The sequence below is a fragment of the Benincasa hispida genome, chromosome 1 (genome assembly GCF_009727055.1).
Source record: "Benincasa hispida cultivar B227 chromosome 1, ASM972705v1, whole genome shotgun sequence".
NCBI lineage: Eukaryota > Viridiplantae > Streptophyta > Magnoliopsida > Cucurbitales > Cucurbitaceae > Benincasa > Benincasa hispida.
Window position 1 is genome coordinate 5,572,205 of NC_052349.1, and position 22,655 is coordinate 5,594,859.

General features: G+C 35.6%; 2 protein-coding genes across 2 annotated transcripts in view; one reads left to right on the forward strand and one right to left on the reverse strand.

Moving 5' to 3' along the window:
* The window catches only part of LOC120082047 (BEACH domain-containing protein C2), a 40,015-nt gene extending 38,514 nt beyond the window's left edge, over nucleotides 1–1,501 (forward strand). The window contains exons 31-32 of the mRNA XM_039037265.1: nucleotides 145–267; nucleotides 827–1,501. Of these exons, the coding sequence (XP_038893193.1) occupies nucleotides 145–267; nucleotides 827–904 (201 nt within the window). The 3' untranslated portion in view covers nucleotides 905–1,501. The remainder of the gene's footprint in view (nucleotides 1–144; nucleotides 268–826) is intronic.
* A 543-nt stretch (nucleotides 1,502–2,044) lies between these two features.
* LOC120082061 (cytochrome P450 704C1-like) lies at nucleotides 2,045–5,348 on the reverse strand. Its single transcript, XM_039037284.1, has 6 exons — nucleotides 5,011–5,348; nucleotides 4,373–4,588; nucleotides 3,984–4,286; nucleotides 3,587–3,907; nucleotides 2,765–2,968; nucleotides 2,045–2,453 (listed from the first exon to the last, which is right to left on the reverse strand). Exons 1-6 carry the CDS (start codon nucleotides 5,296–5,298, stop codon nucleotides 2,262–2,264), a joined length of 1,524 nt encoding a protein of 507 aa, XP_038893212.1. The 5' UTR covers nucleotides 5,299–5,348; the 3' UTR covers nucleotides 2,045–2,261.
* Between the last annotated feature and the right edge of the window lie 17,307 nt (nucleotides 5,349–22,655).

The window sequence follows — 22,655 nt, forward strand, 5'->3', positions numbered from 1 at the left end:
AAAAAAAAAAACTCATGCATGCTTATACAATTGTATTTATATGCTCTTCATGTGATATTGTTATTTAGCTTTTCGACATTTTATGAATGCCATGACACACTTCTCCAATACGATTGATACACTTTATGTTTCTTTATCCTACAGGTTTTCCATACGCTGCGACTCAAAGAAGGCCAGGATATCACTGCGCTGGCATTAAATAACGATAACACAAATCTTTTGGTATCAACTGCAGATAGGCAGTTAATAGTCTTCACTGATCCTGCTGTAAGTAGATAACCTTCCGTACTACCATGGCTATTTAGTAATTCTTAATGGTACTTTCCTATTTCTTAATACAATTTTGTGGGCCCCATTTGGTTTTGTCTGAAAATTAAGCTCGTAAATACTACTTTCATCCATGAGTTTCTTGGTTTTGCCGTCTACTTTTTGAAATTACTTTTAAAATACAAGCAGTTTTGTATACTAAAATAAATAACTTGTTTTATTTTTTGGAATTTGATTTAGAATTCAAATGTTTTCTAAGGGTTGAAAATTATAGTAAATAAATCGGAAGAAAAGAAGAACAATTTTCAAAATCAAGAAACTAAAAACAATATTGTTGTCAAAGGGATTAACTGACCTGCCTAGTTTAAAACAATTTCTCATTTTGTCTTTATCAAATACTATCCAAACAAACAGTTTACCCATAAAGAGAAAAAGATCTTGCTTTATTGATGTTAAAATACCTGTAAAGTGAAAACAAGGTCAGGAGCTGAATATATAGAATTTTATCTTTTGAAATCTCGTCATGTTTTGACACTTCCTAAATCATTATTCATTTCAGTTGAGCTTGAAAGTCGTGGATCAAATGCTGAAGATTGGCTGGGAAGGTGATGGGCTCAGCCCCCTTATAAAATCATAGCCTTTTTCGGCAACAAAGACTTCAATACTTGTATAGTTTTTGGACAAATTCTGCATCATATATATTTGGCTTCCACTGATACATCAATGAAAATATCTGGTTGCGGTTATTTTTCTCTCAAGCATGGAGTGAAACGAGATCCGAGCCGAGGCCCTATACTTGCTAGGTTTGCCTCTTAATTTGATGCTATCACATCGTCATTACTATTGAGATGTAACTCCAGTCCTCCCCACACTTGCTGTGCAAAATCTGTCTCGTTTTCGGTTACACGTTGTAAAATATGTAATAGACTAGCCCCAAATCATATAAATATATATTAGCTTTTTAGATATTAGAATATCACTTGGGGGGCCATTCTTTATGGGATCGAGTTGTATGTATGTCACTACTAGTTGAAGTTGTGAGGCTTTGGCTTGAGCTTGAGCTTTCCAGTTTTGTCCATTTTTCATCTCAGAATCATACAGCAAGTAAATTACCAAGAGCTCTTCCATTATTGTGTATATTATATTGATGTTATTAACTCTTACAGGCCTGGCAAATTATTAAAGGGCCAATCCTGGGCTTGGTAATGGCACAATGATATTTGTTTTAAAGCAAGATGCAAATTATAATCTCTCTTGACCACATTCTTAAGTGAGCCTTACACTTGCCCAAAAAGAAAAAGAAAAGGTCGCAGTTTCAGTTATTTTCAATTGGTGGACGTTGCTATTAGAGCCTAATGGAAAATGGGAAATTTTCCCATGAAAAATTTTTCATGCTCCTTTCATTTATTGTCACAACATCGATCTTGACACTAGTCAGTCTATGAAAACAAATTTATAGTGTGAACAAAATGAGTATAGTTCTCTTGTAATTGATGGAAAAGGACCAAATTGTTAGTTTACTAAACGACAAGCCAGACTTTTCAATAAATAAAATTTAAAAAATCCTATCAAAATTGAGAGAAAAAAGAATAGAGATTTAAATAGAAAATAATAACTAAAAAAAAGAAGGGTTAAGAAAGAAATATGTGGGAAAGGAGAGAGAAAATGAAATGGAAAAAAAAGACAAAGTATCAAAAAAAAAAAAAAAAGAGTGATGATGGAAGAAAGAGAAAGGAGAGAGATGGGCGCAAAATTGGAAATGAAAGAATAGCAAACGTATAAAAGCCATTTTAAATGTGGAGTATATAACTTTATTCATTTACTTCAAATACATATCAATGTCAATAACCACTTTACTATGCTAATAATATTGAAAGTAGATTCGAATGTGCAGCGATTACAAACATGAGGCCTTATTTCTAAAAAGGAAAAAAGAAAAAAGAAAAGAGGACTTTGCAGATGTGTACGTCAAATTATGTAGTGAATTGAAGAAGTTAGGGCATAGGACGTCTGGAAATGGCACAAACTTGAAGGCCTTCTTTTATGAGAAGATTGATCATTGGTTGATACTCCACAATTTTCTTCTCATCACTCATTTTGAACTTGAAACAACTCAATAATAGAGCTGAGACGATTTTTATCTGCCTGTAAGCAAACTCTTTTCCCAAACAAATGCGTGGCCCTGCCTGTAAATCATGATATGTCTCAATTTAGAGCTTGATAATCAGAATTTGATGGCAGGTTTGAGAATGATTTTGAAATGATTAAAAAAAAACCATATCTTTCATCTTCAAAATCCCTTTAAAATGTGCTTTTCATGATTCAAATCAATTTAGATGGTATGGAAATTATTTGAAAGTGTAAAATCAAACATAAATGATTCTCAACATCAATCTAAACATGATTTTTCTATAATCTTTATATAACATAATTTCCAAAAAGAAAACATTCATTTTTCTTTAGTATTTACCCAAGGAGTTACAAGGAACTAACATACCTGAAAGGCTGTAAATTTGAAAGGGCTCTGGGGCTGGAAATTTCCATCTCCATCAAACCATCTCTCTGGTCGGAATTCCTCGGCATCATCACCCCATATGAATTTCATCCTACCCATTGCAAATGGCTGGTATGCCACCATATCTCCTTTCCTCACACTGAATCCATCCGGCAGTGTATCGTCGGAAAAGCAAATCTTTGCATCCTGAAATTCAGTCGATAATCACTTGTTGGTCTTGTGCTAATTTCCAAGCTAACAAGTGAAATTTTACGGTAGGCCATCAACTTAAGCTTTTGAGTTCAATGGTGGTTGAATAGTCTTTTAAGCCTGTTAAACGTTGGTTTACAAACTTTCCTAACATTTCAACAAATAACTAAAAATGACTGAGAATTAATTAAAAAAGAACACTTTTAGTCCCTGGTGTTTGGCTTAACTGTCTATTTGGTCATTGAAATTTAAAAATGTCACTTCGTCTACGCCACATCATCCTTTCGTTAGTTAACTAACCATCAAACCAGTCTAGAGACCAATTAAATGCATTTTTGAAACCTCGGGAACTAAAAATGTCAATTTTTAAACTCTAGAAACCAAATAGACATTTAAACCAAACCTTAGGGACTAAGAGTGTATTTTGCCCTTAAAAAAACTAGGTGCTTCTGCTACTACGCTCAAGAGTTATTGAAACTGTAGTTGAGAAATCAATTGCTATAACCTAGACATCATTTGACGTAGTAGTAAACTTTTAAGTCAGTGCAATTACTTGAGAGTTATTTGGAGTATTAAGCAATGACTATATTCAAATTTCAAGAGGAAATGACATACCACTGGAACAGGAGGATAGAGTCTAAGAGTTTCATTAATAGCTGCAGTGAGAAACTGCATCTTCTCTAGAGCTTCTTCAGTCAATCTTGCAGCAAACTCTGCAAAATCGGTAACATCTTCAACATTTGTCACTTCCATGATCTCTCTAGCAACTCTTTCCTGCACTGCAAGATGCTTGCAAAGCATGCAAATGAACCAAGCAAGAGTAACTGCTGTTGTGTCCTTTCCAGCTATAACAAAATTAAGAATAATATCTCTTAGATACTTCGGATCAGTAGTTTCCGCTTGCAGAAACCTTGACACTATGTTCTCTCTTCTCATCTAAATTCACATATCACAGTAGAATCAATGTTAGGCTCCACATATAATGAGTTTAAAAGCAAAAAAAGAAACATACAAATTCATCTACCAAAGCGTTGTCGCCTAACTTTTCTCTCTGTTCGAGTGCGGTATGAATGAGCTTATATATGTACTCATCAACAATTTTCATGTTTTCTTTTAAGACAGCTTCTGACCCAATATTCAGAGTCTTTTTGATTGGCCAGGATACATCGACGTATCGCCAGAGTGTCATTGTGCTTGATGCTTCAAAAGCAGAACAAAATTTGTTCACTTCTTCATTTGATCCATGCAAACTATCTAGATCAATTCCAAATGAAATATGCAATATTGAATCTAGAGTTGATTTCATAAACAGATCCTGCAAACAAGTAATTGAATGAGTTTATTTAGCGTTTATTCTAAAGCTGATCGATATTTGAAATCAATAAGGGATTGTTGACCTACTTGAATATCAATTACTCGATTCGATATAGCAGCTTCGGATACGATGTTAGCTAGTTTAACTGCAGTTTTCTGGAAGATGACACTACTGTAATCCCTCAGAACTTTTGTAGAGAACTCATAGCTTGAAATCTTTCTCTGCTGACGCCACTTCTCTCCATCAACTGTGAAAATTCCATCGCCAAGAAGAACACTGAGAATTCTGTAGTTATGTGACCCCTAAAGAACATTGTGCATAACTCAATCAGAATCATTTCCCTTCAAGAACATCATCTTTGAAGCATCAATCATACAACATAAATACCATCTTAAATTATCGATTGACCCAAAAGTTTAAATTAATTGACAAAAACAAATTTAATATGACTAATACCATGCTAGATCATCTAAATTTTTAAAATGACATACCTCCGCCTTAAATCACCATGGAATCCAAAAGTTAAGTGTTCCGGTAAAATTAATTATATCAATACTTTTAACAACAAACTCAATTTCATGGTGAAGACAGCCTCAATTATTTACAATTTTACCTTTCTAGCAAGGAAGAAAACTTCAATTCCTAGGTAAATGCAATGTCCATACAGAGATTTCAACTTTTACAACCCAAAAAAGGAAGGGGAAAACAAAGAAAACTTCAATACCTTGCCAAAATTGTCGAAGTTGGTTCTGAGTATATACTCAACATTTGGTGGGTCAGAAGTATAAACCTCATTCCTGAAGGGCCCAAGAAGCCTGTATGTTTTATGCTTTCGAGCAAGATCAGTCATGTAATCTTGCAATCGGTGGAAATTGAGGAGCTGATGAAATACAGTGCCTGCAATTGGATGATATTTCTTCTTCCTCGGCTTCCGAGTTAGAATTTGCCTTACAACGATGGAAATCAGTAGCAATACAGCTGCAACTGAAATGGGGTTTGACAGAATTTCCATGGTAAGCCAGAGAACAAATAATTCAGCAGTGGAAATGGATGCAGTTGAATTTAAATATAAGGAAAATTGTCGGTTTTTTTTTTTTTTCCCAATTAAACAGTAGCACAAAGACTTAGATGTATTTCACATTTTATGGTAAAATTACCTTTTTGTCCCTAAATTCAAGTTTTACTTTCGAATCTTGAGTTGAGGCCAGTTTACCAATTGATAATAAAAATTGGTGTAATCGTAATTCAGTTTTATTGATAGACCAATCGTAGTAGGATACAATTGCAAATGTAATTAGATTGATTTTGATTGTGTTTGTTTAAAATTATAAATCTATCACATTTACCATTACCGTTACCGTTATCGTCAAATGGTAACAATGCTTCATCTAATAGTAATGGTAATGATAACGATAACGTAATTTTAAAATGTAAATGGATTGATCATCAATCAATATATGTTTTTTTTATTATAGATTGGAGAGTAGGTCTCACGTGTTCCTACAACTACGGAACACAAGGTAAACAACAATAAAGGTAACTCATTGAGTCCACTTTTCATATTACCATTTCTTTATTACTTTTAGAAAAATTTTCACATATAGAAAAAATGTCAAACTATTACAAAAATAGAAAAAAAAAAAAAAACTCTATCAGAATCTATCAGTTTTTATCACTTATAGACGCGAATAGGCTTCTATCAACTTTTATAAAGAGAAATTAAAATTTTGCTATTTTATATAAATAGTTTATCTTATTCTTCTATTTTTTCAAAAAAATCTTCCTAAAATTTATTTTAGTCCATAAATTTTAATAATGATATATTTGACCTTTTGAGTTTTGTTTTAAATGTATCACAAGTAAAAATGGATCATCACAGGCCTGTAAGTTGGTCAACAATATATTAACAAATTTGGTGTAGCATGACCACGTCCACGTTTATTTAAATTTTAAATATAATAAAGTAGTATTTAATTTTTTTCTGTAAATATCAGAAAATAATGCAAAAGGAAGGTGTGCCATTAAAGCATACAAGTAAACATCGCTTTATATATTTTCGAACTTGTTAATATTAATTTGTGTTTTTAAATATTCAATTTTACTCAACTAAACTTTTAATAAAAGTTTAATTTAGTCTCTATCATAAGTTTAATTTTGCTATAAAACTTTTATAGCAAAAGTTCTAAAAGTACAAACATTTTAAAAAAAATTTACTATAAAATATAAATATTATTGAAAATTTTTTATTTATAAGAATTTTCCTTATATGTAAGTCATGTATTTTTTCCATACAAATATAACTGTTATTTAACAATTTTTTTTTATGAAAATAAACACTATAATTAACAATTATTAAAGCATATCTATCCGTTTATATCTATACTATCCTAAATCTACACTATATTAAAAGAGGTAAAGAAGGGAGGACTTTTAACTTTCCTATTTTGCCCTTAAATCTTTTCCATTTAAAATCTCTACCGCTCTAATCTTTCCAATAAAAAAGAAAGTCCATAAATAGATGCATATTAGAAGTTATAATTTCAAAAGATTAATAGAAGATCACTTTTTTTCATTATTGCATTTTTTAGAGATAATTGGATCGAAAAAATGCCTATATGATAAGCAACAGAAGAAATTTTCCTTGTCGAAGAATGAATCTTTGCTCTGAATATTTTCAAACGGATAATTTTTATTTATTTATTTTTTCCCCAAATATGTGTAGGTATGTTTTTAGAGATTTGATTTAAGAATTTTATTACATTGAGAGATAGGACAATACGTTCATTGATTTTAGTAACTCATTTAATTTTGTCTGCATTTCTTATTTTGCTTGAAGATAAAGAAGGAAAAATAGTGTAGGGAGAGGAAGATGTGGTAGTGAATGAATGATGCAAAGTAATCTAAAAAAAATTCAAAGCCAAATAAAGTCCATTGACTATTACTTCCCTCCCCATAAATTTGAAGATCATATGATCTCCACGTGATTTGTTTTATTCTATTTTTTAATTTAATTTCCGTATATATGATTATTTGATTTCATAGATGACATGATATCTATCATATTTGTTTGAGTTGAATCTGTATTTAAATATAACAATACCATTTTTATTATTTAAATTTGTTTTCGATTGTATGTAAAGGAAGGAAAGAAGATCCTAACATTAGGTGCAACCTAATTTATATTTAATTTGTACCTATTATTGCTCAAATATTAATATATAGTCCAATCAATATCTGAACGTAAAAAATAAAAAATAAATAAAAGTAGGTTACCGTTACAATCCTAGAAATTATTTGGAAAATGACAAAAAAAAAGTGTTCAGGCAGTTGCCGGAACGGGATAAATTGTCCTCATGGATTTCCAGCCCACAAACTATATGTCTAATCTTTTTATTCTAATTTATTAAATCAAATTAATAGTCCAACCAATTCAAATAAATTGTCTATTGTGCATGCCCAAACTTTACAACTATAAGACTAGTCTTCTTCTTCTGATTTATTGACAAATCAATAAAATTAATTTAAACAAAATTTAAAAATCATTTATAACTACTTTTGGATTAAAATGTTCCGTAATTAGACATTGACTCCAAATATCAAGAATCAAATGTATATTTAAACTATTCATCATTGTTCACTCTCCCCACATTTTGATTAATAGTTATCAATCGGAAAGAATCAAACATATGTTTTATTATGATAATTTGTCATTTTTCTATGTTCTTAAAGTTTGGAGTTGATGTCGACTTAGTATTTAAAATTTTCAAAGTAATATTTCTCCTTAAATTTAAAAAATAATTAAAAATAGCTCTTGATGATTAGTTGACTTAACATAATGATAAATATGATGGATAACATGTTGATTTTGATGATGTGCCTAACTAATTGATGGTTGTGGTCATCCTCTAATTCTCTTCACTTCACTTTTTTCTTTTTCTCTAAAAAGCTTTTATTAGTGATTTGACGTATCTATATTTTTATATACTTTTATATACTTTTCAGATATGTATCTAACACGTGATTTGACGTATCTATTTCTATGCGTATTTTTTTAAGAAAAAAGACAAGTAACTCATCTAATCTTTCCCAATCTAAAATTAGGCAATCTATTTAATAAGTTCACTATTTGAGTTCAAAACTAAAAGAAAAAAAAAAAATAATGGACCAAACCCTATACTAGAATCATCTAATCTTCATCTTCACATTTGAATCCCCACAAAATCTACCAAAATATAAATCATTTGGATATCTTCAACAATAAGTTCTTCGTTTATCTTCATACTTCTCTTTCTAATCTTCTTCTTCTTCTTCTTTGCAATATGAGTCACTTTTCTATTGCATTTTATTAACTATTGTACTTCAACATCTTAGATGTTGTTTTTTTTGTATTGTATTTCAGTGTTTGTATTCTATTTGTGCTATTGTTATTAACTTGTATGCTAAAGTTATCTATATCCTAAATTTTTTTAAAAAAAAAAAAATGTATCTTCAACATATCGGTATCCTCGTTTTTTAGAAATATATATATTAAAAAATATATAAAAAAATGATGCACCCTTAGACGTATCCGTATCTTAGTTTTTTAGAAATTGACGAATCGCCGTATCCGTATCGTGTAGCCGTATCTGTGTCTATGCTTCATAGGTAAAAACTGACCCTGAAGTGGACTTCCGAGAGTCCTTAACAGTCTGAAAGTCAGAATCCGTATATCCAGTAAGGATCAAATCCCTAGTTCTATACACGAGCATGTAGTCCCTCGTTCTTCGAAGATACTTGAGAATGTTCCTAACTGCAGTCCAGTGACCTGGCCTGGGTTAGACTGATACCTACTGACTATTCCCACAGCATAGCAGATGTCTGGTCTAGTACAGATCATCACATACATCAAACTGCCAACGGCAGATGCATATGGGACCCGTCTCATCTCCTTAACCTCTTGAGGAATCTTAGGACACATGTTCTTAGACAAAGTAACTCCATGCCTGAACGACAGTAGGCTTCTTTTGGGGTTCTGCATCGAGTACTTGAGCAACATCTTGTCAATGTACGATGCTTGAGACAGCGCTAGCACTTTGTTCTTACGATCCCGAAAGATCTGTATATCCAAAACAAATTGAGCCTCTCCCAAATCTTTCATTTGGAATTGGTTCGCTAGCCAGTTCTTAACTGCAATTATTAGTCCTACATCATTCCCAATGAGTAGGATATCGTCTACATACAACACTAGGAAAACTACTAAACTACTGACGATTTTCTTGTAGACACAAGGCTCATCAACGTTTTGGTCAAAGCCGTATGATTTGATTGCAGTATCAAACCGAATATTCCAAGATCGAGATACCTATTTTAGCCCATAAATGGACCGACTCAGCTTGCAAACTTTTTGCTCTTGACCTTGGACAATGAATCCCTCGAGCTACACCATATAACTGGTCTCCTCAAGATTTCCATTCAGAAAGGTAGTCTTGACGTTCATTTGCCAAGTCTCACAATCATAATAAGCGACAATGGACAGGAGGATGCAGATCGACTTCAACATGGCAACAGGCGAGAAAGTCTCCTTTGCCTTCTGATAAGACAATGAATCCTCAACGTCGCCATCGACTACCATAGCCAGGATTTTCGTGAAACCCAGATAGCGAATGGGTAGGTTTGCAACCTTCCCACTGTAAACCTCATACTCCATTTTCCTACATAAGAGAGTAACAAGTGTGTTAAGTAAAATTATGAAAGGAGCTAAATAAAGTAGAAAGATGGAGGAAGAAAAATCTAAGTGTTAGAAACACTTAGTCATGGGTGAGTTTTAGATAATGAGGTTGTGTGTGTATCCGTCGAGTGTAGGTATCCGTCGATGGAAAAGTGTGGACGCATGAGGTTGTGTGTGTAGCAACCAAGCTTGTAAAGGCTAAGTGTTGAAGATAAAGGTGAACTATACGCTGGTACTAAGGGTGAATGCATGAGTTGAAAGGCATGATGCATTGATAAGGCTTGCGGCAGCCAAGGGGCTTGCGAGGTTATTTGGGCATTGAAGAAAGCCAAAGTGTGGCAAAGAGAAAAGTTATGTGTAGAAAAACATGCGGTAGCTTCAAGTGTGTGCGAGCATAGGTGCTGGGCGTTGGAGATGCGCGCTCTGGACGATCGTGTAGCAAATAAGTGGCGTTACACTATGAGGTGGGCAATCGTGTAGCAAATAAGTGGTGCTACACGATGAGATAGGCGATCGTCTAGCAGATGAGTGGCGCTACGCGATCTGTCTCTTATACACATCTAGATGTGTATAAGAGACAGCCTCAAGTGTGTGCAAGCAAAGGCGATAGGCGATCGTCTAGCAGATGAGTGGCGCTACGCGATGAGGTAGGCGATCGTGTAGCAATTGTGCGGAGCTAAGCGATATGAAGGATCGCACAAAACGATAGAGCTATGCGTTGGACGATAGCGTAAGCGACACTGCATGATCGGCATTAGCGTTAGACGATGAGCTGCAGACAAGTGCTAGACGATAGACGTTGGGCGCTAGACGAAGGCATTACGTTGGGCGCTAGACGATGAAGTATGCGATGTATGCAAGACGTTGAAACTCGATGCACGCTAAAGTTATGCTATGAGGCAAAGGCCTAATATGGGTTACGAAGGAAGGGAAGGAAAAAAAATTAATTGAAGAAACTCACTAATTGGAATTTGCCGGAAGCACTAAGTGTTGAATGAGGTGGCGGTTTGACCATTGAACATGGGAGGCGGCAGGAAGTATAAAAGGAAGAAGAATTTCAGAAGCTCGATTTTCGAAAATGACTTGAGCAAATTAAGTGAGATTGGTTCCATTTGAGAACTGGGAGAACCTAGATTTTGAGATTGTTTTGCCAGAGAAAGATCTCATGGGGAGAAGAACAAAAAGTGAAGAATTTACAGAAGGGGCATATTCTCGGATTAATTAGGACCCAGAGTGAAGATTGGAAGCTCCAAGCCAAATTACAAGGAATTTGGGGCTGAGATTTTAAGGTAAGAAGCTAACTCAATTCTAAACAAGTTTGTAGAAGGAAGTTTTTTTAAAAGAGTTCTGGATTTTGAGTTATGAATTTTTGAAATTGAAACAGGAAATTTGTGCATAAGCAGGTAGCTGCTTGGGAAGATTAAGCAAGCAGCTCACCATAGTGAGCGAGATAAGAAAACGAGCGAGATAAGAAAATAAGCAAGAGCGAGAGTGAGATAAAGAAGGGGTGGATCTCGCTAAGGATGAAAATCTCGCTGGAAAATGGCAAATCTTGCTAGAAGTGGTAAATCTCGCTCATGATGATCATCTCGCTAGCCAAGAAAAGCTAGGAGAGGCATATAAATTGTTAAGAGCCCAACGAGCTGTGAGTGACTCTAAATGCTTTAAATTTTTTAAGTAAATTGCTACTGCTTATGAATATCTAGCAATGCATGTTTACTGAAAGCTATTTACGACAACTATTCTCAAATAGTTACCAACAACGCATCTCACATTAATGTTATGTTTATGCTATGCTTTTCAATGAACAAAAGGATGCGTTAGTATAGAATGCTTTTGGATAACTAAGTCACTAAGAGATAAGAATATGCAAGTTCAGTATGAGTAGCTCAGTACTGAAAGACTAGATGAGAAGGTACTAAAGCTCAGTCTTAGATTTGAATAGCTCAGTACTGAAGGACTAGATGAGAAGATACTGAAGCTTAATCTTATATTTGAATAGCTCGATACTGAAGGACATGGAGAAAGTATCCAAGCAGCTCGAGACTGAAGACACGGAGAAGGTATCTGAGCAGTAGTATCTAAGGTATGACGATACTTAAACTAGAATCACACGAATGTAAGTAAAAGTTGTTATTGGTAGTGTTGGGATCACTCCACACTAACTATGGATTGTTGTTGTGGAGTCGAGTAAACTCAACTAAGGATGCAAATTATGTTTTTAGGAAGTGAACAAAAGGGTTCCTTCCCAGTTAAGTAGTAATGCAGTAAAGGGACCATTTTAGACTAATAGACTAAGACATAGTCCAGCAAAGCATGAAAAAGTGCTATGAGATGTTAATGATGACGTGAATGATATAGTTGCCAAATTTAGTTTTCAGTTAAAGCTTTTAGTTTTAATATCAAATTTATGTATGAAAGTTATGCTTTAAATGTTTGTCACTTATTGGGCTTCTAGCTCATGTTTTCAAATGTTTCCTTTCAGGTAGCGGTCAATTACCAAAAGACTTCTCTGCTGCTGCTCTACCACTCTAAAAGTCAGGTTGAAGGAAGCTTAATTAAAGACTTGTATTACTTAGTACACATGTGTCTGTCAGATAGGGACTAGTATTCTAGATGGGCTCACTAAGTTGTAATATTCATGTATGAACAATGCTAGGAAACCCTGTACTGTGTTAAGTTCTGAGTTAATTTGTTCATATATTGATGAAATGTACGTATGCAGGGTTTGAGCAAAATTTAACATGTTAGATAGGCAGTAAGTGCCAGCAAAAGAGTTGGTAACTGCTGCAGTTCACCATTCCATCCAGGTTAAGAGGGTAATCTGGAGTGGGGTGTGACACCCACTGCATCGAGGTTCCCTCAACTCTTGAGGTGGAACCGACCTACCAGACAAACTATCATCAACAACTCTTGCTGATGAAGCAGGTCCTTCAATAACTCATGTTGAAGTTTCAGTAGTTTCCCCCTCGTGTACCTTTGGGGTAGCCTACAAAAATGCATAACCTTGACCGTGGTTCCAATTTCTTTGGATTAGCCAGCTGGGCAACCTCATATACGAAAGTGACGTAAACTAAATTTACGCCCATTCCACAACTCTAGAGGTGTTCTTGCAACGCTCTTGGAAGGAACACAGTTGAGTATATACATAGCAGTTTCCACTGTAAAATCCTAAAATGAGTTCGATAAGGAAGCGTCACTCATCATTGACCGAACCATGTTCAACAAGGTTCTGTTTCTTCTCTCCGCTACACCATTCTGCTGAGGTGTACCCGATGCTGAGAGTTGGTAAACGATTCCATGTTTTATCAACTAGTCCTGAAACCTCGAATTCAAAAACTCCCCACCTCAATCCGATCGAAGTGTCTTAATCCGTCTATCCAATGCATTTTTAACTTCAGCCTTGAACTCTCTGAACTTTTCAAAGGATTCAGACTTCCGTTGCTTCAAATAAATATACCCATACCTAGAGTAATCATCAGTAAAAATGATGAAGTACTCATATCCTCCCCTAGCTTGCACATTCATCGGATCACAGAGGTCAGAATGTACTAACTCTAGAGGCTCTTTGGCTCGATAACCTTTTCCAGTAAAAGGCCTTTTAATCATATTACCCTCAAGGCAAGATTTTCCTCTAACTCACTTAGAAGGCCATTCTTCACCAACCTTTCAATCCTATTGAGATTGATGTGCCCTAATCGAAGGTACCAAAGTTGGGAATTTTTTTTGGAGAAACTCGTTGACGTTTATTTTGAGTTACGAAAATTTTAAACATCTCTATGTTATAGAGGGAACTCAATGCTAACGACCTTAGCACATACAAGTTATTTTCCAGTTTTGCTGTACAAATGTCAACTACATCTTTATGAATAAACACTTTATTCACATTAAATTCAAGAGTATATTTACATTGCAACAAGCACTTTACAGAAATTAAGTTCCTTTTCAACTCAGGAACTACAAATACATCATGTAATACAAAAAATTTCTTCTGTAAAGTCAACTGGATCTCTCCCACTGCCACAACTGAGATGACGCGTCTGGTGCCTACTCGCATTTTCATCTCACCAGCCTCCAGCTGCCATCAAGATCTAATCCCTTGAAAAGAAGAACAAATATGATTTGTGGCGCTCGAATCAATAATTCAGGAAGAATCATCATTCTCCACTAAACAAGTTTTTAACACTAGTAAATCATATTTACCTTGTTTCGCCTTGGCCTTAGCCTTAGCCTTGTTCTTCTCCTTGCTCTAGTGAGGAAAATTCCTCTTTTAGTGCCCATCCTGTTTACAATGGAAATACTTTCCTTTGTCTCCAGGCGCTGGTCACTTTCCTCGATGGGCGATAGGCGGTTGGTTAGCAGGCGCCTTCTCCTTCCCCTTACCACCCTTATTCTTCTTTCACTTTATAGTGTTAGAAGTAGAAGGTACAGACTTAGTCCCAAAGGTCAAACCTCGATAGAACTTCTTTGATGATGAGGCAACATTTGCCTCACCAATATTCTTCTCCTTACTTTTCAGTAAGGATTGGAATGTCTACAACTCGTTGAGGAGAGTGGTAAAGGTATAGTCCAATTTGTTAAGAATCACATTGCTAACAAAGTGGAGGAAGCTATCCGGCAATGAATGTCGGATTATACGAACCTGGCTGCCTTCATCGATCCTAGACCCGTTCATCTCTGCCACATTGAAGTGGACCATCATATTAAGCACATGTTCACGAACAGAGGTGTCTTCCTTGTTTTGAAGTTGAAGATGCATTTAAGAGCCTTGTGCTTGAGCTATCCAGATGGTTATAAGAACATCCTCCACAGGGACTCCATGATTTCATGCGCTGAGACAATGGGCTCATGCTTCTTGGCCAAAGCTTTGTTAAGGCTGGGTAAGATATCTCGAGCCTTCTCGTTTATCCGTGTCCAGCGTTCATAAGCCACCCAAACATTTCGAGTGGCGTTAGGAGGACAAACATGAGATCCTCGATGATAAGTATAGTCGTGATCATGTGTTTCCAACTAGCGTAATTCTCGCCAGTTAGTTTGTCGACGCTAAATAGAGAAATTGTGGCTATAGCCATTTTAAAACGTTGCTGAAAGTAGAACAAACTTTTATAAGTCTATGCTTTAACCACATTGTAACACCAATTTTAGTTTTAGCAAAATAGTTTCCAAGTACCCTAAGTGAAAAGACTTCTATTTCGTAATGATGCCCCAACGAGACAGAACAAACGTTACCGGTGGGGTGATCAGATGACCTTTCATTAGGATGAGACATTTTCAACCATTCGGCAGAACCAACTCTTGGAACTGCACCTAACAACCACCATTCGTTCGGTACAGAATTGTTAACCCTTAACAATTTCGTGTAAGTGTAACCCTTTGTTTTCAGCCCCAGAGTCCCGCCCTAATGCGCCCACCATAGGGAAAAAGTATATTAGGACAAGAGACTAAGTAACTTTATCCTATACAGAAGATCAGATAAAGAAACGTGTAAAATTGCCATTCTATAGGGGGACACTCCCAGGGTGCCTTGAGGCGATGCACAAAAACTTTATCCAACCTAACGAGAGAGTCCGTGAGATATGTTGTCACACGTCCCGCTCCCACTTACTATGAACATTCTCTCTATCCACCTTGATATTGACCTACCCAAACACCATCCTTTAGGGGGACACTCCCAGGATGCTTTAAGGCCAAGGATAGATCTCACGGTGTGCACAATAAAGAGAGAGAAACACAAGAGATTTAAATGAAGTATCAGATACCCCAAGTACCTCCCACTAAATGTTCTACCTAGGGGTTCATTAACTTAGACCATCTGACTACTGATTTTAATCTAAGTCGGTTTAATCTGCTAAAAAACAACTATTGTCTTTGAAATTAAACAAGTTCAAGTAGTCACATTAAACTCTGTAATGGACTGTCCTCAAATTTGCATGCATGCATCAAATCTATCTAATTCACCTTTTCAGGTAGGTTCGCAGGTAAGGGTGTTCGTTTTCGTCACCTTAAATACCCCAGCCTAGACAGAACCCGCCTTAGACAAAATGTTTCTTATAGATAGATTTGCTACACTTTAACCTTTTATTAGTCAATTTAATCCTATAAACTGATTAAAAGATTAAAGGCTAGATTTCTAATCTCATTAGAACCATGGTCTTAGGTCTATCTCCACCAAGTTTTAAAACACTTTTAAAACCATGATTCAAACCTAAGTTCGCATGCATGTCTTTCTTATAGATTTTAGTTCTAATTTCCCTATAACCTTTATAAAAGAAACAACTAAAACCACATTGCCACACAACTAGGTATTTATAACACTTATAAATTTAACCTATATGTCATGCTTCATGCAATATCCATTCATTACTATACATAACTTTTATATACAAGTAACGAACCAAACAAACATGCTTCCATACACCCTTATACTATAACACTTGCAATATAAAGGTGATGCATGTCTATGCTTTATGCATGCATAAATATAACTCTTATATTATATGATTCATGAGCATACTCTTACGTAATTTAAATCATGCTTTTTTAAATCATAACACTTATAATAAAGAGATGATGCATGATCAATGCATAATCTAAGGTGAGATTTCTTCTATATGGCATACCATACGACATATAAATAAACATACATCCTATGTACATTCACAAAGATTAATGGACCAGGATGAACCACCTCAAAACCGAAAATAAAAACTCTATCTATTACATAATACATCGAGCAAACTGGTTCACAGGTGAACCGGGTCTTGAACTGCCCAGGCGAAGCTCCTCATCGTTTAGTAAATGCGGCCAGGTATACGATCGTATAGCTACAATCCAGTACCAATAATATGTGATGAAGCATGAGGTACCCGATCGTTTAGCGCACAAGACAAAACACGCGAATTCTATACGATCGTTTAAACGACGACGTAGCTGTGAAGCACGATCATCAAGACGATCACTTAACAAGTGATAAATAAACAATTTATTTCGTGATCGTGTAGTCAGAAACTAAGCGATGAAGCTTGTTGAGCTACACGATCATCTAGTGTGCACATGTTAACTTGCTCCCGAGTATTTGATACTCTACGATCATTTACCCCATCGTTTACACGACCGACCAACACTTGGTCGTCTTCATCCTCGAAGAACAAAAACTTCTTGCCTTGAAACTTCTTCATGAATGACTCATAGATTCAAACACTTTGAAATTACAGACTCGATAGTAAGTTAATATGCCCAAAACGCAGGGGCCCTTACAATTAACATCAATTGTAAAAGAATTTAAATAACCAGAGGCTTCATCCCAAAAAACTCCATTAATCCCACATCCACAAACTATTTAATGCTTAAACAGAGAGTAGACAAGCTTTTACCCACCGAGAAAGTAAAAGGCATTCTTTGCATCAATGAATTTGGAATATCAAAACCTGGCTCTGATACGAATTGAAGGAACTCGTATCAAAGAGTACCTCTGAGCAGAAGCGAAATCATTCCAAACTCATTGTGATAGAATTAACCCATTTACAATTTACCAAACTAGTTATGCAATAACAACTACTTACAGGCATGCTTTGAAACTTAAACAACAAGAGAATGAAATATGTACCAGTTGAAGAACCCTTCTTCACAGAAAAAATCTTCTCACCACAGACTACTTCTTTCGCTCTCGCTGAGATCGTCCAAGCAAATCGTCCACCAAATCATGGTTGTCTACCATGAACGGACTCCATGCAAACATAGCAGCGGGAGAACATTACCACTTAGAACCCTCGGTATTCTCGGTGTGAGAATCCATGAGGTGTGGGCTCTGTTGGATTTGGTAGAGGGAAGGAGGAAGAGAAGATCATATACCACGACCAAGCAAGTGAGAGAATATCCGGTCTATAGTATAGACGATGCTTGATTGTTTAGGAAGAGGTACACGATCGTTTAGTAAAAGAGTCGTGATCGTATAGACGATCGTTTAGTAAACGCTCGGACGCGCGATCGTTTAGGAAAAAGCTAGACGATCATTTAGCAAATCCTATGTGATTATTTAGAAGAACGCGAACGTGTATACGATAGTTTAGAAACGTTGAGCTATCGTGTAAGCTCTCGATTTGCTATGCGATAGATAGTATACACTAAACGTGAGCGAATGTCTGATCTCTTTGCAAAATGAAAACGATTTTCATTTTATCCTTCAGTTACGAAAACTGAATGTAACCTCCCACTATCATACAGTTATGGAGAAAAAGTCGGCACAATTATCCTATAATTGTCCAAAAATAAATAATGAATATAATCATATTATATTCATTAACCTATGGTTTAATATCACATCATATGCAATACATTAACCATAGTCGTTTTCTCCTCCACTAGATATAAATCATATTTATATCATTTTCTCCAAATAATGTATCTCATACATAAAGTCAACCATATCATATATAATCGAACTCCCTCTCGTCAATTTGAACACTTCAAACTGACCCAAAAACTGATTCTCAACTTGAATCCATTGAGCTACCAAGGGGACCTTATGGACCTATGGCTCGAAGCTCCAACGGTACGTGAATAGCTGACTAAACTCTTTAGCCAGAAGATCCGCCATCCGTTAACTGCCAGACATTCCACTAAAGACCGATAACTACACTGTTCTCACCACAGATATATTTCTATGTACATCAGATATGACTAATCAATAGTATGATAACCTTTCACAGATGCTTGTAAGTACAACTGGGCCAATTTACTGTTTTGCCCCTATAGTTACATCTAACTTCTTAAATACCATCGATCCCTCTAATGAACAATACAACATAGTCCAACTATGTGTGGACATCTCTCAGGCCATGAGAAGGTGTGTGGCGCCACATCGTTCAAGTCCCGGAATCAGCCCTTAAGGGAGTAATCTATCTACTTACCTCTGCTTCGGGGAAGGAGTGAATTCCATCTTGTGTAGTTGAGTTCCCAACTCTCAATTCAGATGAATCCCTAAAGTGGTAGGTTTAAGTTGGCGATCTGGCCACTCACATCCATGAAAATCAAAGGACCGCCCTCCAAGGCAGGAGTTCCCAACTCACTCAAGATTGAGGTTATGTTACCTATGGTCATTTTAGTGAAGTGAAGTCTCTGTCATGAACAGCGTTATATGACGAGACTATAACGCTTCGTGGTCCGGTCTTATACAAACTCCTTTGTATAGGACGCCTCCACTCGCATGTCTCCACATGAATGATCAAGATCAGACTATTTGTAGCAAGTCACAACACCTGTAACTATTCTACAAAGTGGACCACATCCGTAGTGTTAGCAGGATAAATTTTCCTTCCTATATCCATATACTACAGATCATTTTGATTATCACTTAAGACATGATCCACTTATATGTCTTCAAATACATGCTTAAGTTACAAACGACAACCAAGGATCTTAGTTTATTGGTTTGTGGTAAAGCAAATAAAACATCCAATGTTCATAGACAAAAGTGAAGAAAATATCATATATTATACATCACAAACGTTTGTTCAAAACTGTGTTTACAAACTACATGACATGAGAGTTTAGGGCATCATCTCCAACATCTTTAATTTAATAGCATTAGGCAATGCTTTTATTGGGTACAACTATCACTGTTTTGAGTAATCAATATCAAAAAATACAACCTATTAAAGATAAATGGGCAATATTTGTTAGCTTGAACAAACCATTAACTAGGAAAACACAGAATTACAGAGGAAAAAAATAAACATAAAAAACTCAAAATTCATGTGATAAGTTTAAGACTTGGTTAAGAAAAATAAAGAGGAAAGACGTAGAGATGTATTGATGAGACAAGTTACCTCAAGTTCGTGAAGATGGTTACTATTTAGTCTACATCACTTCTTTTGTGCATTCTCTTCTTCTTTTTTCATAGGTAAACAAAGAAGAAAATGAGAAGAATATTTAGGGAAAGAGTGAAGAAAAGATAAACAAGATACTTAGATTGACATTAATGCTTTAAATTTTTTATTTGTGACTATTATTCAAATTGTGGGTATCTTCTCAATGTTTCATCAACATATTTCTTTAGAAATATACAAAGTGAACAATAGAGGATATAAGAGGAAAGGAAAACAACTTGCTCTTTTGATTTCTCCAATTTGTCGTCAAATCGAAAAATAAGGTTTCTTATAGACATGTTAAAAGATTGAACGACTCCTCCAAAATGCCACCATAGTGAGATGTAATGCGAATCAAACTGCTATGAGGAGTTGAGGACGGGTAAAATTTTGAGCGTGAGGGGGAACGGAGGGTAGATGACACCATCGAGTGTTTGGACGGAAAGAAGCATTGAAGTTTCTGTGTGAGAATCTGCAAGATGTGGTAAGGAGAGAAGCAAAATATAGAGGAAAATAAAAAGCTTAAAAGACTGGGAGAGATGTGGTAAGGAGAAAAGGAAAATAGGGAAGGCAAATATGAGAGATGAGAGTTGAAGCTTGAAAGTGTTCTAAGAGATGGGCATAGCACGGATCCTTCAAAAATTTTAAGTGGGCAAACAAAAAATTTTATTCAACTTATTTGTACGCCACTTTTTTACTTTGGATTTTAGCTTTTTTAAGCTATAAAAGTTATATTTCTTGTAGGGATTGTTGTCATCTTATGTTGCCATTGTCTAGAGTTTAGTTTGTTCAACAATATAACAAGATCTTGTTTTAAATATGAAATAAGCGTTCATTCCATATCCTTTCAACCTATGAAGTACAGATACTTCATGTGAGGTAAAGAATCAGTATCAGATACATATCAGATACCGATACTTCCAGATACTTCCCAGATACGTATCTAACACGCGATTTGACGTATTTGTACTTTCAGATACTTTCCAGATACGTATCTGACATGCGATTTGACGTATCTATTTCTATGCGTACATTTTTTCTTAAGAAAAAAGACAAGTAACTCATCTAATCTTTCCCAATCTAAAATTAGGCAACCTATTTAAAAAAAAAACTCATCTGGCGAAGACATTTATGGGGAAATTGTCAAAAATAGTCAATCTAGTTTTCATTTTTCAAAACTAGCATTTTTTTTAAACTCGTTTCGGTCCATCTTGTTCAAGATCGCCAATATTTACATAAAACAAATTAACACTTTCTAATTTTGGACTTTTGGCTTTCGATGAAATCCGAGGCAGTTAACACCGAGGTTATATTATTAAGTTCTCTAAATATTACATAATGTTTTTAAAATTTATATCAAATCTTACCTAATTTTTCAAATGTCAAAGATCAAATTTTGGCAAAAAAAAAAAAAAAAAAAAAAAAGAAAAGAAAAGAAAAAGAAAAAGGGAATTATAAAGAATATATAGTACAAAATTAACACCTACATTCTATATATTTGGACATTAATAGAATTGGAAAGATTATATAATATTTGAAAAAATTCTATATATTTGGACATTAATAGATTGGAAATATTATATAATATTTGGAAAAATTAGTAAAATCGGATGTTAATAATGTCCGAGATTTCATCGAGAAAAAACAAATCAAGAAAAAATTATTTTTTTAACAAAATATAAGTGGTCGATCATTCACCTTCTTCTCCATCTCCAATGGCGGAATCCCTTTCTGCATCTGCAACAACCTCCATTATTGATCCCTTCGAGCGTCTCGACATCAATCTCAACCCAGATGGTTCAATTTCTAAAGATATTCCCCTAAATTCTTTAAACAAAATCTTCATTCGTCGGTGGAGAGACCACACCAAGAGAAGATCAGACGGTTGGAGAGGTGCTTGGTAAGAGGGCATGGTGGGGATCCGTTGATTGATAGGTAGAAGAAGTTTGTGAAGATACTCGGTGGGACAACTAAGGGCCTGGGCATTCTCATAATAAAATCCATAGCCACGCGCTCTCCCATTTCCACTCTTGCACATCCAATGGTTGTAGCAAGCCTGCTATCTTCTGCCTCGGGGCCTTCACTGCTGATAGATCATAAATATCTACTGACATATTCAGCTTCTCCCTTTTCATATTGGGCCACAGCAATACCGTTTCACATCTTGGTACATTTTGGTTCTACTGGGTGCATCGAGAATGGAGAGTAATGAGCTTCCGCCAACAGTTCCCTCTTCAAGCCATCATTGTTGGGACGTACAACCATCCCTGATACAAAAGACCCTTGTCCACTGACACAAAAATTCACTTGCCTGACCTGACCCTACCTGACGACACTCTGAACCAGGTCGGGATCACCCTGTTGTGTATCAATAATCCGCCTCTAAGGTTGGTTGCACTGTCAACTGGGCTGCTGCGAAGTGACTTCCCCACTGCCACCAGAATCTCTGCTCGTTCCAGATCTTTTACACAACTGAACTTGCTTAATGATCAAGGGCGGCCGAACGAGCTACCTTACGATTAAGGGCATCGGCTACCACATTCGCCTTACCTGGGTGGTAGAGGATTTGGTAGTTTATATCCTTTACTATCGAGCCACCTAACTGCCTCATGTTTAACTCTTTCTAGGTGAAGAAGTATTTCAGATCTTGTGGTCGGTGAAACACTTGGATCTTTTTCCCATACAAGTAGTGTCTCTAGATCTTCAAGGCAAAACTACCGCTGTCAATTCCAAGTCGTGGGTAGGATAGTTACGCTCATGATTCTCAACTGGCGGGTATAGGCGCCTGGCTATTTA

Excerpts from the sequence above, each read along its gene's own strand:
- LOC120082061 (XM_039037284.1), bottom strand. The coding sequence starts at position 5,298 with ATGGAAATTCTGTCAAACCCCATTTCAGTTGCAGCTGTATTGCTACTG. Across the intron at positions 2,969-3,586 it reads TCTATCCTCCTGTTCCAGTG|GATGCAAAGATTTGCTTTTC; the intron begins GTATGTCATTTC and ends ACTGAATTTCAG. Across the intron at positions 2,454-2,764 it reads TCAAATTTACAGCCTTTCAG|GCAGGGCCACGCATTTGTTT; the intron begins GTATGTTAGTTC and ends CATGATTTACAG.